The sequence below is a fragment of the Myxocyprinus asiaticus genome, chromosome 14 (genome assembly GCF_019703515.2).
Source record: "Myxocyprinus asiaticus isolate MX2 ecotype Aquarium Trade chromosome 14, UBuf_Myxa_2, whole genome shotgun sequence".
Taxonomy (NCBI): domain Eukaryota; kingdom Metazoa; phylum Chordata; class Actinopteri; order Cypriniformes; family Catostomidae; genus Myxocyprinus; species Myxocyprinus asiaticus.
Genome location: NC_059357.1, coordinates 28,631,222 through 28,647,650, shown reverse-complemented (window position 1 = coordinate 28,647,650; position 16,429 = coordinate 28,631,222). Strand labels below are relative to the sequence as shown.

Here is a 16,429-nt window from a genome sequence, read left to right as displayed (position 1 = left end):
TTTTGCTTAAAAAGGGAAGGTGAGCATGTGAAACATATTGTGTCTTCAGTGATGACATATTGCCTGTGCTCCAAGTGTTCAGAAGAGGAAAGTAAGTTATAGGGGGGTTGAACAACATAAATAAAACCCTAAGTGATGTTTGCCTTATGATGTAGCATCACTAATAATTAGTATGACTAGTGACACTCAAGTGAGATAACAGCATAAAGATTGTGGTTTCTATTGCCATTGGGTGAGTGTGAGTCACATGACTGAGGTGTGCAGTTTACCTGTTCTTCCATATGCACGCAACACCCTCATAAATAAATACTCATTACAGCTCCAGACAGACGAACAGAAGCGCGTGAAACTGACTCTTTCATTATAGCTACCTGAGCTATTTGTATTGTTTTTAATTAGCCTACTTAGACTATCTTGTAAGTACAATTGAAACAATGGAATGACACTTCTAAAATTCCGAAGCAAATCGATTTTTTTTTTTTTTTTTAATGTACTTAAATATACTTTTAGGCTCGAGTAATGGCACGGTCACAGGTTCAGTGCCTTGATGACAATCACATCAACTTTCGCACTAATGACTCCAAGCCAGACTTCTTCTACAGCGAGGACCAAAGACTCGCGCTGGAGACACTCATACAAAGCGGACGGGACGCCTTTGAGGATCACATTAAAACCAACAACATTCGCTGTTTTCTATCGGACCTTGAACTTGAGAGGATTCTTAACACTGTGGAAGCGTATTGCCCGGGTTCCCCTGAAAATAATGCTGAACTTAACGGACACAGTGATGAGGAAGAGTTTTCTCTCCAGTACTGGCCGGACCGATCAGACTGTCCTATCCCACAGCTGGATATCGGGTGGCCAGACTGGACGTCCTACCGTGGCGTAACCCGTGTTCAAGTGTACACTCAACCCCCTTATGAGGGTCAATCACATATTAAAGAAGTCGTTAGGAAGATGATAGCCCAAGCACATAAGGTAAGGAAGTCAAGAGATAACTGTTCACTGGATATGTGGTGAATCACCTGTTGTGAGTAGGAACCTGCACTGAAATAAAAGTGCTTAATGTGGTAACATCTAAATTAAATGGTTTTATTGACGTCAAATGTATTATTTAACATCACTTAATCAACCTGAATACATTAGGCTACACCAACAAAATACATTTTAAGGATTAGATCAAGTAGAAATAGCTCCAAAGGTAAAAATGGAAGGTTATCACTTTTTACAGTGTGTAGTGTGTACTGTTTTGGTCAAAGTCCAATGAACATATACATTCGTGTTTGTGTGTCTCAGCTTATAAAATAGTATGATATATATATATATATATATATATATACATACACACAGGTGCATCTCAATAAATTAGAATGTCATGGAAAAGTTCATTTATTTCAGTAATTCAACTCAAATTGTGAAACTTGTGTATTAAATAAATTCAATGCACACAGACTGAAGTAGTTTAAGTCTTTGGTTCTTTTAATTGTGATGATTTTGCTCACATGTAACAAAAACCCACCAATTCACTATCTCAAAAAATTAGAATACATCATAAGACTAAAAAAAATTAGAATACATCATAATGGCCTTCTGGAAAGTATGTTAATTTACTGTATATGTACTCAATACTTGGTAGGGGCTCCTTTTGCTTTAATTACTGCCTCAATTCGGCATGGCATGGAGGTGATCAGTTTGTGGCACTGCTGAGGTGGTATGGAAGCCCAGGTTTCTTTGACAGTGGCCTTCAGCTCATCTGAATTTTTTGGTCTCTTGTTTCTCATTTTCCTCTTGACAATACCCCATAGATTCTCTATGGGGTTCAGGTCTGGTGAGTTTGCTGGGCAGTCAAGCACACCAACACCATGGTCATTTAACCAACTTTTGGTGCTTTTGGCAGTGTGGGCTGGTGCCAAATCCTGCTGGAAAATGGAATCAGCATCTTTAAAAAGCTGGTCAGCAGAAGGAAGCATGAAGTGCTCCAAAATTTCTTGGTAAACGGGTGCAGTGACTTTGGTTTTCAAAAAACACAATGGACCAACACCAGCAGATGACATTGCACCCCAAATCATCACAGACTGTGGAAACTTAACACTGGACTTCAAGCAACTTGGGCTATGAGCTTCTCCACCCTTCCTCCAGACTCTAGGACCTTGGTTTCCAAATGAAATACAAAACTTGCTCTCATCTGAAAAGAGGACTTTGGACCACTGGGCAACAGTCCAGTTTTTCTTCTCCTTAGCCCAGGTAAGATGCCTCTGATGTTGTCTGTGGTTCAGGAGTGGCTTAACAAGAGGAATACGACAACTGTAGCCAAATTCCTTGACACGTCTGTGTGTGGTGGCTCTTGATGCCTTGACCCCAGCCTCAGTCCATTCCTTGTGAAGTTCACCCAAATTCTTGAATCGATTTTGCTTGACAATCCTCATAAGGCTGCGGTTCTCTCGGTTGGTTGTGCATCTTTTTCTTCCACACTTTTTCCTTCCACTCAACTTTCTGTTAACATGCTTGGATTCAGCACTCTGTGAACAGCCAGCTTCTTTGGCAATGAATGTTTGTGGCTTACCCTCATTGTGAAGGGTGTCAATGATTGTCTTCTGGACAACTGTCAGATCAGCAGTCTTCCCCATGATTGTGTAGCCTAGTGAACCAAACTGAGAGACCATTTTGAAGGCTCAGGGAACCTTTGCAGGTGTTTTGAGTTGATTAGCTGATTGGCATGTCACCATACTCTAATTTTTTGAGATAGTGAATTGGTGGGTTTTTGTTAAATGTGAGCCAAAATCATCACAATTAAAAGAACCAAAGACTTAAACTACTTCAGTCTGTGTGCATTGAATTTATTTAATACACGAGTTTCACAATTTGAGTTGAATTACTGAAATAAATGAACTTTTCCACAACATTCTAATTTATTGAGATGCACCTGTATATATATATATATATATCATACTATTTTATATATATCATACTATATATATATATATATATATATATATATATATATATATATATATATATATATATATATTTTTTTTTTTTTTTTTTTTTTTTTTTTTTGTCAGTAGTCAGTAGGATCTGTCTAATAGGGTGGTTAAACAGTCAAGACACAATTGACAAACTGTGCCTAATTTGACCTTACTTAAATTGAGTTTAGTGATAAATAGACATGATGTGGAATTGGGGTGGAGGATGTATGCCAGAAGAATTGTCGCAGCAGTGATGTGAGCAGTGATATTATGGAAAGTTAGATGGGCATTGAAAGTCATGGCAAAACATAAGGCAGCTGGAACAAATGGAACACCAGTTGAGGTATTCAGAACAGAAGACTGTTTTTCAGCAGACATGGAAGAAGATGCAATGGCCAAAAGAATGTAAGAGACCTATATTAGTACCTATCCCAAAGAAGAGGCATGAAGGACTGTTCAAACTACCACGCAACAGCCAGCAAGATCATGTTAAAAATCATACAAGCAAGAATACAACCATACATGGTATGAGAATTGCCAGATGTGCAAGTTGGATTTAGAAAGGGAAGAGGAACACATGATCAGATTTTTTTTTAGAATGACATCTATTTCTGATTTATTGACTACACCAAGGCCTTTGACTGTGTCGACCACGGAAAGCTGTGGAATATACTCAAAGACATATGGGTGCCAAACCTTCTAATCAAACTAATGAACCTAGGTGGTTACAGCTCGACTTATGCCCGCCTATTGTTGCACATTTCTAATAAAAAGGGGCTTACAAGGAGATAACATGGTTGATGTTTATTCCATCTGATCCATTTACATACAAAACAACGCTCAGACCGTCGCTCATAATTTTCCCCCCAGGTGTTAAACTACATATGCTCGTTTCAATTGCAACTTATAGGACCCCAGGCACAGCCTAGCTGGCTATCTAATGCCTAATGACATGTAGGTACATTGTTTTAATTAAAAAAAATTTTTTTTAACATATAAATAGCTAAAACCCATTACATTGTAGCGAACATAGATCGTTCTATTGTATACTTTAATATTCAATGGGTAGAAATTTCTGCCTCTACCAGAAGGATGACATCTCGACTAGTCGAATTCGACTTGACTAATTTGTTCAATTAGTCGACTATTAAAAATCAGTAGTTGTGCAACCCCTAGTTCTGAGTTGCAAAAGGCATCCAACAAGGCTGTATCCTGTCACCGTACTTTTTCAACCTTTACGCTGAACATATAGTACAAAAATCTGAACTTGACGATGTTTAAAGTAGAATAAAAATTGGAGGGATAAAAATCAGCAACCTGCGGTATGCAGACGACACAACTCTAATTGCAGGAATTGCAGAAGATCTCAAAGCAATGATTGTCAAGATCAAATAAAATAGTGCTGCAGCCGAACTAAAACTGACAGTAAAACAGATTAAAATCATGTCAACAGGAACCTTGCAAAGCCTCAGAATTGACGATGAAGAACTAGAGACCATCAAAGATTTAATTTTTCTGGGATCTCAGGTAAGTCAAGATGGCAGATGCGGTAATAAAATCAGAAGACGACTATACTCCTAGGAAGGAAAGCAATTATAAGCCTGGACAAACTGATGAAGTGCAAAGACATTTTGTGGACAACAAAGATATGAATCATCAAGGAAATGGTATTTTCTGTAATGATGTATGGATGCTAAAGTTGGACATTCAAGAACAATAATCATCGAAAAATGGACTCCTTCGAACTTTGGTGTTGGTGGAGGCTTTGGTGCATTCCTTGGACTACCAGAAGAACAAACCAATCAATACCAAAATTAAGCTAGAACATTAGCTGGAATCATTTTTGACCAAACTGTAGCTCACATATTTCGAACACATAATGAGGAGAGAAGAATATTTGGAAAAAAACATCAAGCTTAGGATGATGGAAGGAAAACTGAGAAGAGGAATACCAAGATCGATGTGGTTAAAGAACGATATGAACAGGAGTTTCGAAGACCTAAAGAATGCAATCGAGACAGTTGGAGAAACTTTATCCTTCAGATCACCAAGAGTTGGACATGACTGAATGGATATAAAACAACAACTTCAGCGTTATGATTTGTCAGAATTTATGAGCATGGTCCTCCCAAACTTTGTTTAGAAACTCCATTTAAAATGCATCCTAGGTGGATTCCTCATGAAGTTTGTTAAGAGAATTTCCAGCGTGTACAGAGCTGTAACATAGGGCAAAGGTGACAAAGTGGCTTCTTTGAAGAAGCTCAAATATAAAATTGTTTTGATTTGTTTAACTTTCCATATTTCCATTTCTGTTGATTCATTCATAAATTCTCAAGTCCTTCCAATATCCCATGTTTTTTTTTTTTTTTTATCTGCTGTTTAATTGACTTTTTTTTTAGGATTTCCAGTCTTTCATTATGTGCATTTCTATTTAAACAAATGATCAAAATATGTACAAAAAAGTGCAAATATTACACAGTGCAATTAATTTTGCCACAGTTCTTGTGTTACCATTGACCCTTTTCCCTTTGCAGGTCATTGCAATTGTCATGGACTTGTTTACGGATATTGACATCTTCAAAGATCTCTTGGATGCAAACTACAAGCGGAAGGTTGCTGTGTACATTATGCTAGAGCGCACTGGAGTAGAGCACTTCCTGAGAATGTGTGAGAAAGCTGGCATGCACACAGGACATCTCAAGGTACAGTATGTCACATTTAATATTACAAATTCACAAGACCTACAAAAACAGATTAAGCTCAATTATTTATTAGTTAAGGGGAAACATCAAATCATTATACACCTGCAGTGCTCGAAGTGGAATGAAATCGGTGCTGATGTACTGGAATGTAATTGGTGTACTCCTTCCCTGAACATCAAAAATTGTAATGTTCCAAACAGCCGCAAGGCTTTTACTTTACACTCTTGTTTTCAAACCCCGACAGACTTGATGCTAGATAGATAAATAGTTTTGCAACATATTTTTGACATTACAAGGAATCGTTGACAGTCAAGGTAAGGGATTTGTTAACGAATGATTAATTAATATATATAGTGTACACCGATCAGCCACAACATTAAAACCACCTGCCTAATATTGTGTAGGTCCCCCTCGTGCCGCCAAAACAGCGGCAACCAGCATCTCAGAATAGCATTCTGATGGATGATGTGAACATTAACTGAAGCTCCTGACCCATATCTCCATGATTTTATGCACAGCAGTTACACAATTGGCTGATTAGATAATCGCATGGATGATTGTTGGTGCCAGACGGGCTGGTTTGAGTATTTCTGTAACTGCTGATCTCCTGGGATTTTCATGCACAACAGTCTCTAGAATTTACTCAGAATGGTGCCAAAAAACCAAAAACATCTAGTGTGCAGCAGTTCTGTGGATGGAAACACCTTGTTTATGAGAGAGGTCAACAGAGAATGTCCAGACTGGTTCGAACTGACAAAGTCTACGGTAACTCAGATAACCGCTCTGTTCAATTGTGGTGAGAAGAATATCATCTCAGAATACTATTCTGAGATGCGGGTTGGCACTGTTTTGGCGGCACGAGGGGAACCTATACAATATTAGGCAGGTGGTTTTAATGTTGTGGCTGATCGGTGTATATTCAATTAAATTAAATAGCACATATAACAATGTTTTACCACAATCCATTTGAATGTTCTGTTACTATGTGTATCAGTTTACTTAATGTCAGAGTGTATATGGAGACAGGTTAACTTCTACAATGCCATTTTCCATTGATGTAGCAGAGTCTAAGAAACATTATAAGCTTTCTTTACCACATATAAAAGGTACCACAAACAGTTGGTCAACTTATCTTGGGTCATGGACTTCATCTATGGATTTCATCCTTATTACATCAACATGGTACACATAGAATTACCAGTTTGCAGAAAAAAAATTAGTTTCTCATTCCACAGTCATTTTAAAAATACATTTTGAAAACACAGTTAGAGGACAGAAATATTTTTGTCATATCCACATGCCATTTTGTACTGATTTTTTTATACTGAATTTTACAACCAGAAAACGAAATAACAAGACGACTTTCTTTCACTTTCTATATGCACATTAGCCAATCATGCTGAACTCTATTTTTCATTGTATTTCCTTTAGAATTTGAGAGTGCGCAGCATCAGAGGGGCAGAATTTTTCAGTCGGTCCTCAAAGCGAGTGTGCGGAAGCCAAAATCAGAAGTTCATGTTTATTGACGGAGACAAAGCTGTCTCAGGGTCATATAGGTAAGTCTGGTTAACCCAGTCTAACAAGGTTATGCCTAACCTAATTTCCTGTTGTAGTTAATAAATACACCCATGATTTACATTTTAAATAAATAAATACATAAAAATAATACAAATAATTATTATTTATGTTCTTTAGTATTTATAATAAAACATTAAACGCACTGTTATTTAATTATTAATAGTAATGTATTATTATTATTAATATTATTATAAACATTTAAAACAACATGTTTTTTTTTCTTTCAGTTTCACATGGACTGCCTCCAGGCTGGACAGAAACCTCATCACTGTGATCACAGGTCACGCAGTCGACACATTTGACAGATTGTTTCAAGACATGTATGTGATGTCTAATGAGGTGTGCCTAAGCAAAATTAATTTGAGCAGTGAGCCTGAACCTGAGTTCCTATCTCAGACAGTACCCACTCCATTTCCCTTAGCCACTATGGCTCTCAAATTCATTAACCCTAAATACTCTCTGGTCTGTGCCGTCACCACCAATGGACCTGTATCTGACCAGACGAGTGCCCAGAACGGCACCACCAAGAATCAGATGGAAGCCATCAGTCAAACCAAAGATACACCACTGCTGCTACCAGTTCACCCGGGACTGCACAAACTGGAAAAGGCAAACATGATCCATTATCTGCCAACCTGGCCTGATCCTGAGCCACCGAGTGATGTCATTGGTTTCATTAACATAAGGGACTCCAACAAGCCATTGCAAGCTCACCTTATGCGTTCAGAGCTCTTTGAAGTCTCTCAAGCCATCCGATTCAAGGAACCTTTTCATGAGCCAAAAAAGCCTTTATGTGTGAGTGCTTGTCCCAGTCCCATATCCCAAACCCCCTCTGATCCTGAAGCTCCAGCTCAGAAGCAAGTGCATACAGAACCCCAGAGTAGGTCAGAGGAAACACAGAAGCATTCTAAACATTTTGATCAAAATCAACATCAAAACACTAGCCAGAGCGAGGATCTTATCTTGCCTCTACAATCTCCAAAGCCTGAAAAGGTGCATGTGCTTACCTGTTATAAAGAAGATAAAGAAGCCCCATTTGTGACAAATAAAGAGCTGAGCTCTTTTCCTAATTCAATTTTCTCTTCTGCTAAAGATGATAAAGTCTCAGATACAAAGCAGACCCTGGATACTCCACAATCTCTGAAATATCCTGCCCTAAACCCAAACCATTTTGACTTGAAATTATCATTACCAGTATCTAATACAACTCAATGTGATTCATTTGCACACCTAGAAAGTATTACTGTTCAACAAACCTTAAATGACAAAGTCATTTTTGATATTGCCACCGAGGACCACGGAGATACAAAACCAGAGTTAGAGATAAATGAAATACACCAAAACTGGAATGATACACAGATTTCTATCTGTGACTCAACCTTCTCCTCATTGTCTGTTGAATACTTTGAGTGTTTTGGCCCTATAGCTGACTCAAAGTCTGAAGGAGACCTGGAATCTCTACGTAATCAGATCAAAAACATTAATCAAGACCAGGAATTGCCTTGTTCGAATTCCATGTCAGCTCAAGACAGTAAAGTCTGCTCAGATGATAAATTAACCTTGATTATTCCAAAACTTTTGAAAACCTTCTCATCAAAAGAGTTTAACACTACAATCCCAACTTCACCTTCCAAAACCACCTCTGACCAAGCAAGTTTAAGTGACTACTATTGCGCACAGACTTCTAACGGTGGTTTCAACTTCTCTTCAACTTCTGAGGAATACTTTGAGTGTAGTGACATGGTGGGTTTTGAGTCAGAGTTTGATGGGATGATTCATGAGATGGAACCAAGCTTACTTCTCATTGAGGAGGACTTGAACATTAATGCACTAAATGACATGGTCAGCGACTCCATGTCCTCTGTATCACTGCAAATACAGAAGCTGTCGGAAATGACCATACAGAAAGCTGAGAAACAGTACAACTCTGAATCAAGCTATCAGAACATGAAAAGTCAGTCTGGATCACAAGAACAGTCTGAAGTCCCACACATAATACAGACTCACATAACTTACAACAACTCAGAGACAGAGAACTTGAGGATAGTTTTACAATCTAAAGATAATACTCAAGCTCAACTGAATGAGAAAGTTCACAGACATCAAACACAAGGGCCTGAAGTTAAATCAGGGCCAATACTAGAGAGTGAGTCTCCATGTAAATCTTTGCCAGAACATGAGATAAATACACCTGAGATGTTAGAGATACTGTCTGAAGGACAATCTGTACTGTTAGCTGAGAAAACTGAAAAAACGCCACTACAGGACTCACAGCCCCACGAATGCCTGGATATGATGTGTGCTTCCATCCGCAAACCTTTAGAAGTGAATGTTGTCAGCAAATCGTCTTCAACCACAGACAGTGAATCTGTCCAGAGCTCAACTTTGCAGGATAAAGCAGCTTTAACTTCTGTAATCCCAGAGAAGACAGCTGTGACAAAGTCTGTAGAGTCACATAAGAGTGAGGAACTGCAAAACTCATTGGCTGATTTACATTCTGGATCAAATCATTCACCCAGCCTTGAGGAAGCTGAGAAAAAGTGCAACTCTGAGCCAAGCAATCAGAACATGAAAGCAGTTGATGAACCTAAAATGCAGTCTAGATCACATAAACAGGCTGAAATTCAACACACAATAATGGCTCACAGTCACTTGGAGGCAGACTCTCAAGTAGTTTTTGGGTCTGAAGATGATACTCAATTGGATGAGAATGTTCAAAGACATCAAACACAAGAGCCTGAAATTAAATCAGGGCTAATAGTAGAGAGTGAGTCGCTCTGTAGCTCTGTGCCAGAAAAGATAAATACACCTCGGAAGGTATTAGTGAAACAGGCCAAAGGACAGTTAGCTGAGAAAACTGAAAAAACACCAATGCAGCACTTACAGTTTGGGGTACGACACTCAACACTGCAGGATGTAACCCCTGCAGTAACAGAGAAAATAGTGGTGACAAAGTCCATAGAGTTGCATAAGAACATTGATGAACTGCAAAAGTCATTGGCTGATTTAGATTCTGGATCAAATCATTCACACAACCTCAAATCTTCAGACCAGGTCAATGAAGACTTAAGGTTGCAAAAGGGTGAGGTCAGCCATCAAACAGTGTTTAAGAGAAAATGTGTGGAAAACAGTCCAATAGAAGACTCTCTGAAAATGCCCACACAGTTTGAATCAGTTGAGCTGTTGATAGTAGAGGAGTCTGATATCCAAGAGACCTCCATCACTAAAAACCATTGTGATAACAAAAGAACAAGAGCTGCACTGAGCAAACAAACAAGACTGAGCAAAACTGAGCCTACAGAGCTTAAGATAATCAATAATGGAAAGCAAATAGAGAATAAGCTAGATCATGATCGTTACAGTAAGTTTGGAAAGAAAACTTGTCACCCAACAGCTCTGGTTGAGGAGAAGCAAGAAGGGGAGCATATTTTTGCAAATCAAGTAAAAAAGAACCTGCCAGAGGCAAAACCCAAGCTGGAGTGTCCAGTTAGGAAGGTAAGAGTTAATCACTATACCAGGCAGAAAGACTAGCTTAAAAACAATTTAAAAACTAGTGTGAGGGAAAATGTTACTAATTATTTTCATTTCTTGATCCTAGCAACCACGTCAAGCATCAACCCGAATTCCTATTCAAAGACAAGCCAGAGGAGGCTTAGCTAAATTACCCATCACCAAACCAGACAGTAGCAATCGCTCACTTAGGCCTCCAGCCCCTAAAGCTGGAACACACCAAAACTCACCTGGAAAACCTCTGGGGCAGAATAAGCCTAGCATTACCGCTTCTCCATCTCCTAAAAAATTGTCCACAGGAGGAACCGCTACATTTAGGTCAACGCACATGCAGCAAAGACCCCCTTGGACAGTCAGCACATCAATAGGTCCCATCTCTCCCCCAAAACAGCCTCAGGTCAAGCTGAATAAACCTAAGATCAGGCAATCAGATGAGGCAAGCTCCAAGATACATTCTGCATCCACAACAAAGCGTAGTTGTTCGTCTTTTGGAATTTAGCTTCCAAGACAAATAACTTGAAGCAGACATTTAAAAAAAAAAACTCCTCCATGCAACTAGAAAAAGGCAACTTGGAATAAAAAGAGACAAAGTTTACAGCTGTTAGATGGCATGTCAAGTGAAAAAAAATTCAACTGTAAAAAAATGCATCTCGACACACCTGCATTCTGTTATATTCAGTGTGCTGCGTCTAGGTTATTGCAAAAATGCATTTGATCCGAACAGACTCTTTATCAAAATCAAACTATTTGATTTTCATGTTGCATATTTATTTCAGTGAGTGCAACAAATGTAATGATGTGCAATAGAAAACAGTACTTAGTAATGGTACTTTTTTTTTGTTTTTGTTTGAAATTGTTTTATGGAGCTAAAGTCACAGACCTACATTATATGTTTTTTCCCATTTAGCTAATGGCAGAATTGTGCCCTCCCATAATGCAGCAAATGAAACATGGGTTTTCCCTGCACAAACAGGTTTTATTTTTACTTCAACAAAATGTTGCATGTAAATTATTGGCACAAACAGCTGTATGATTGTCCCTAAAGCTATTTATATGTAAAGCTTCTATTTCCTCATTCAGCTTAATGGAAATAAAATTATGGATCTCATTAAATCATCACAGCTCACGCATGATCTATTATGTCATCTACATAACATTATTTTATGGCTCGTGCCCCAGGTTGCTGCTGGTCATATTTTGAAGATGTTTTGCAATCAATAAAGAGTGTGGCTTTGATAGTCAAGCTGACAACTGAAAATGTTTTTTCAGCTGACTGCACATTTGTCTAGACATACTGTACTGTAGTGCTACAAAGAGGTTATAAAGTCATAATTCCCAGAAGCTTTGTACTGTGTTTTACATGGAAGTTAGATTAGTAATCTGCATGTCTCTCCAACATGTCTGCATCAGTTTTATGCTTACAGAGCAGGCAAATAAGAGTCATATCAGCAGTAGCAAGAAAATTCATAGCACATAGTCAATGCGACAATGAGGTAACTTACAATGTCACTATAGAAATGAGAACATCACCAAACCTCCTGACCAATTTTGTTCATACTGTGTTCCAGCCAGTTTAACGTGTACTTGACATTATACTCTGGAACTGATTCAGAACAATATTTATTAGAGAAACAGGTCGAAAGAAATTCGAGAAATGATGAGGAAAAAGGTGATTGAAATACAGCAGTCTGGGAAGGGTTACAAAGCTGTTTCAAAGGCTCTGGGACACCAAAGAACCATTGAGAGCCATTATCTCTAAATGGAGAAAACTTGGCACAGTAGTGAACCTTCCCAGAAGTGGTCGACCTTCCAAAATTCCTCTAAGAGCACAGCAACGACTCATCCAGGAAGTCACAAAAAAGCCAAGGGCAACATCCAAGGAACTGCAGGCCTCTCTCACATCAATAAAGGTCACTGTTCATGACTCCACTATCAGAAAGACTAAAGCAATTCTGCAAAATTTCACCACAGCGTTGTGAAAGTCTGATCTCCAGTTATCGGAAGAGTTTGGTTGCAATTGTTGCTGCTAAAGGTGGAACAGTCGGCTATTAAGTTTAAGGGGGCACATGGGTTATATAGGTGTTGGATAACTTTTTTGCTTCAATAAAAAATATATAAACTCAGCAAAAAAAGGGCTGTCTTTTAGGACACTGTATTTTAAAGATAATTTTGTAAAAATCCAAATAATTTTACAGATCTTTATTGTAAAGGGTTTAAACAATGTTTTCCATGCTTGTTCAATGAACCATAAACAATTAATGAACATGCACCTGTGGAAAGGTCATTAAGACACTAACAGCTTACAGACGGTAGGCAATTAAGGTCACAGTTATAGAAACTTAGGACACTAAAGAGACCTTTCTACTGACTCTGAAAAACACCAAAAGAAAGATGCCCAGGGTCTCTGCTCATCTGCGTGAACGTGCCTTAGACATGCTGCATGGAGGCATGAGGACTGGAGATGTGGCCAGGGCAATTAATTGCAATGTCCGTACTGTGAGACGCCTAAGACAGCGCTACAGGGAGACAGGAAGGGCAGCTGATCGTCCTCGCAGTGGCAGACCACGTGTAAAAACACCTGCACAGGATCGGTACATCCGAATATCACACTTGTGGGACAAGTACAGGATGGCAACAACAACTGCCTGAGTTACACCAGGAATGCACAATCCCTCCATCAGTGCTCAGACTGTCCGGCTGAGAGAGGCTGGACTGAGGGCTTGTAGGATTGTTGTAAGGCAGGTCCTTACCAGACATCACCGGCAACAACATCGCCTATGGGCACAAACCCACCTTCGATGGCCCAGACAGGACTGGCAAAAAGTGCTCTTCACTGACGAGTCGCGGTTTTGTCTCACATGGGGTGATGGTCGGACTCGTGTTTATCGTCGAAGGAATGAGCGTTACACTGAGGCCTGTACTCTGGAGCGGGATCGATTTGGAGGTGGAGTGTCCGTCATGGTCTGGGGTGGTGTGTCACAGAATCATCGGACTGAGCTTGTTGTCATTGCAGGCCATCTCAACACTGTGCGTTACAGGGAAGACATCCTCCTCCCTCATGTGGTACCCTTCCTGCAGGATCATCCTGACATGACCCTCCAGCATGACAATGCCACCAGCCATACAGCTCGTTCTGTGCGTGATTTCCTGCAAGACAAGAATGTCAGTGTTCTGCCACGTCCAGCGAAGAGCCCGGATTTCAATCCCATTGAGCACGTCTGGGACCTGTTGGATCGGAGGGTGAGGGCTAGGGCCATTCCCCCCAGAAATGTCTGGGAATTTGCAAGTGCCTTAGTGGAAGAGTGGGGTAACATCTCACAGCAAGAACTGGCAAATCTGGTGCAGTCCATGAGGAGGAGATGCACTGCAGTACTTAATGCAGCTGGTGGCATAACCCTAACTCAAACCCTAACCCACCAGATACTGACTGTTACTTTTGATTTTACATACATTTCTTTTTTTGCTGAGTTTATATTTGAAAACTGTATTTTGTGTTTAATCACATTGCCTTTGTTTTATGTTATATCTTGTTTGAAGATCTAAAACAATTTAGTATGACAAATACACAAAAACAGAAGAAATTAGGAAGAGGGCAAATACTTTTTCACAGAACTGTAGGTCCTTTGACATGTAAGCTGTAACGGTTTCACGGAGGCTCTACGAGAGTTTTCTCTCTGAAACCCTCCTCCTCCCCAGCAAAACTTGTCTATATCTGTTTCACAGGGATTGTATGTATTTCTTGTGCAGTAGCAGCCTGTCTTACATGCAGATGCAGCATATCTTATTTATGTCTGAATGTGCAGCAGTAGCATGTCTATGTTGCTGCATTAGCAAATCTTTGTACTTCTTTAACAGCAGCAGCAGCGTAAGCAAATCTAATCTGCCAAAAAACAAATTAACCAATCAATTTACAGAGCTTTCTTGACTAAACTGTATTTATATAACCAATTTATTTTGCATTCAAATTGGGTTAATAATACCAACAAATACATGTATTTAGTTTTGTTAACTACAGTATAACAAAGTTTCGAGTCTCTTAAAACTGGATTTCAACAATCATTTGTGGACAACAAAAGACAGGTCACATTTTCACTTGAAACACCAAATAAAGAATTACAGAACCATTTCAGACTAAGCAGCACTGTTTTAAAAATATTTGTCTGAATAGTAATTCCTGAAAAAGAAATACCAGAATGTAACTTCCCTATGAAACTAGCTGAAAGATTGCTAAAGATGGGTCATAAATATTAAGCTTTGAGGAATGGTACTTTCCAGGACATAAGTCTTTGCCATTTCTGCGTCAGACTCTCAAAGCATGAATTTAAGTAAACTGAACCCTGCAAAATGCTCGAATCATTATGTAAGAACAGAATTAATCATCTATTTCAGTGCATCTTACCTGTTTTTCTTTGAAATCAGAAAAACATGAAATTAATAAAACTGCTAAATACTATACAATCTATGTAAAATGTTACAACAAAGATTTATTTTGGTTTTCCTCCACAGACTCGCAACCTTTTTGTTTTCTTTACTGTTTGACAAAACCAGATGAGAACAGTATACCAATCCAACAAGGAAATATTGGATAACAGAGCACAGACTACTGCATAGTCAATCAAGTTCACCAGTGTCAGTGTAAGGGGTTTGGTGAAGGATTGAGTGCCCTCTGGCTGATTTGTGGTAAATTTTGAAGCAAGCATGGATCAATCAGAATGGAAATTGTTCTGAAAAGCCAGTGAACACTGTAATGTCACAAACATGTTTTTGAACTGTATTTTGAAATGGCATAGCATGGTACTCAAATTTATTGTTAATCAACACATCAAACCCGATAAATGGGAGGATAATTAGTTTATGCATACAAAAATCATGCATCAGATACTCTTGAAATTGTTTATTCATAGTCATTGTCAAGTGCTGTAAATAAATACAAAAGCCTGAAATATTAGTTACAAAACAAAAACCCTGCATTTCACTTGAAAATAAGAAGTCACGTTTTCAGAGACAAAATATTGAGAAATGTTGGATGCTATGGCCAAACATTTATGATGCTCACATAGTCTCATTACTGGCAAAAAATAAATAAGTGCTCATGTTAAAGTATTAGTAGAGCAATTTAGCAGGAAAAAACATTCAATCATGTACATTAATGCTTTATCATCTAAATTAAGCAATAATTTAAGTGCTATAATTAATGTTTATAAATGTACTTTGCATGCACAAAGTAATTACGAAATCTAGCATCAGCACTACACAGCACTGAACACACAGATACACAGAAACATCTAGTGGCACAATAAATACACAAGTCATGAGGCACTGACACTGATATGCCACAGCATGTACATACAAGTACATTTTGTATTTGTTGGCCACATAGTGATCACAATCCTTCCATGGAAACAATAAGAGCTACATCTAAAGCCGATCTACAGTTTAAAAACATTTTTTAAATTAAAAGACATAATTTTCACATCCAGTGGTCCTTTTTTATTCTAGCAATGTAAAGTCTACACTTTAGAAAAATCCCACGGTTTTTTTGTTTTGTTTGTTTGTTTTTAAAAGATCAAGATGGCGGAGTAATTCTGCAATACAAACATCTTTCCTCATAAGCATTCTTGGATATTGCACTCACGTGACAATGCTGAACTTCTCGTTTGGTGGCCCTTTGAG

The 16,429-nt window shown here is 38.6% G+C and overlaps 1 protein-coding gene across 1 annotated transcript; it reads left to right on the top strand.

Moving 5' to 3' along the window:
* Positions 1–344: 344 nt before the first annotated feature.
* On the top strand, positions 345–16,419 carry fam83ga (family with sequence similarity 83 member Ga). Its single transcript, XM_051715691.1, has 5 exons — positions 345–978; positions 5,501–5,668; positions 7,100–7,224; positions 7,474–10,741; positions 10,845–16,419. The coding sequence occupies exons 1-5, from the start codon at positions 520–522 to the stop codon at positions 11,253–11,255; spliced, it is 4,431 nt and encodes a 1,476-aa protein (XP_051571651.1). The 5' UTR covers positions 345–519; the 3' UTR covers positions 11,256–16,419.
* The last annotated feature ends 10 nt before the right edge of the window (positions 16,420–16,429 follow it).

Bases quoted from the DNA above. Each gene is read 5' to 3' on its own strand.
- fam83ga (XM_051715691.1), top strand. From the start codon at position 520: ATGGCACGGTCACAGGTTCAGTGCCTTGATGACAATCACATCAACTTT. The intron at 979-5,500 runs GTAAGGAAGTCA...TTCCCTTTGCAG, and splicing joins TGATAGCCCAAGCACATAAG to GTCATTGCAATTGTCATGGA. The intron at 5,669-7,099 runs GTACAGTATGTC...TATTTCCTTTAG, and splicing joins TGCACACAGGACATCTCAAG to AATTTGAGAGTGCGCAGCAT.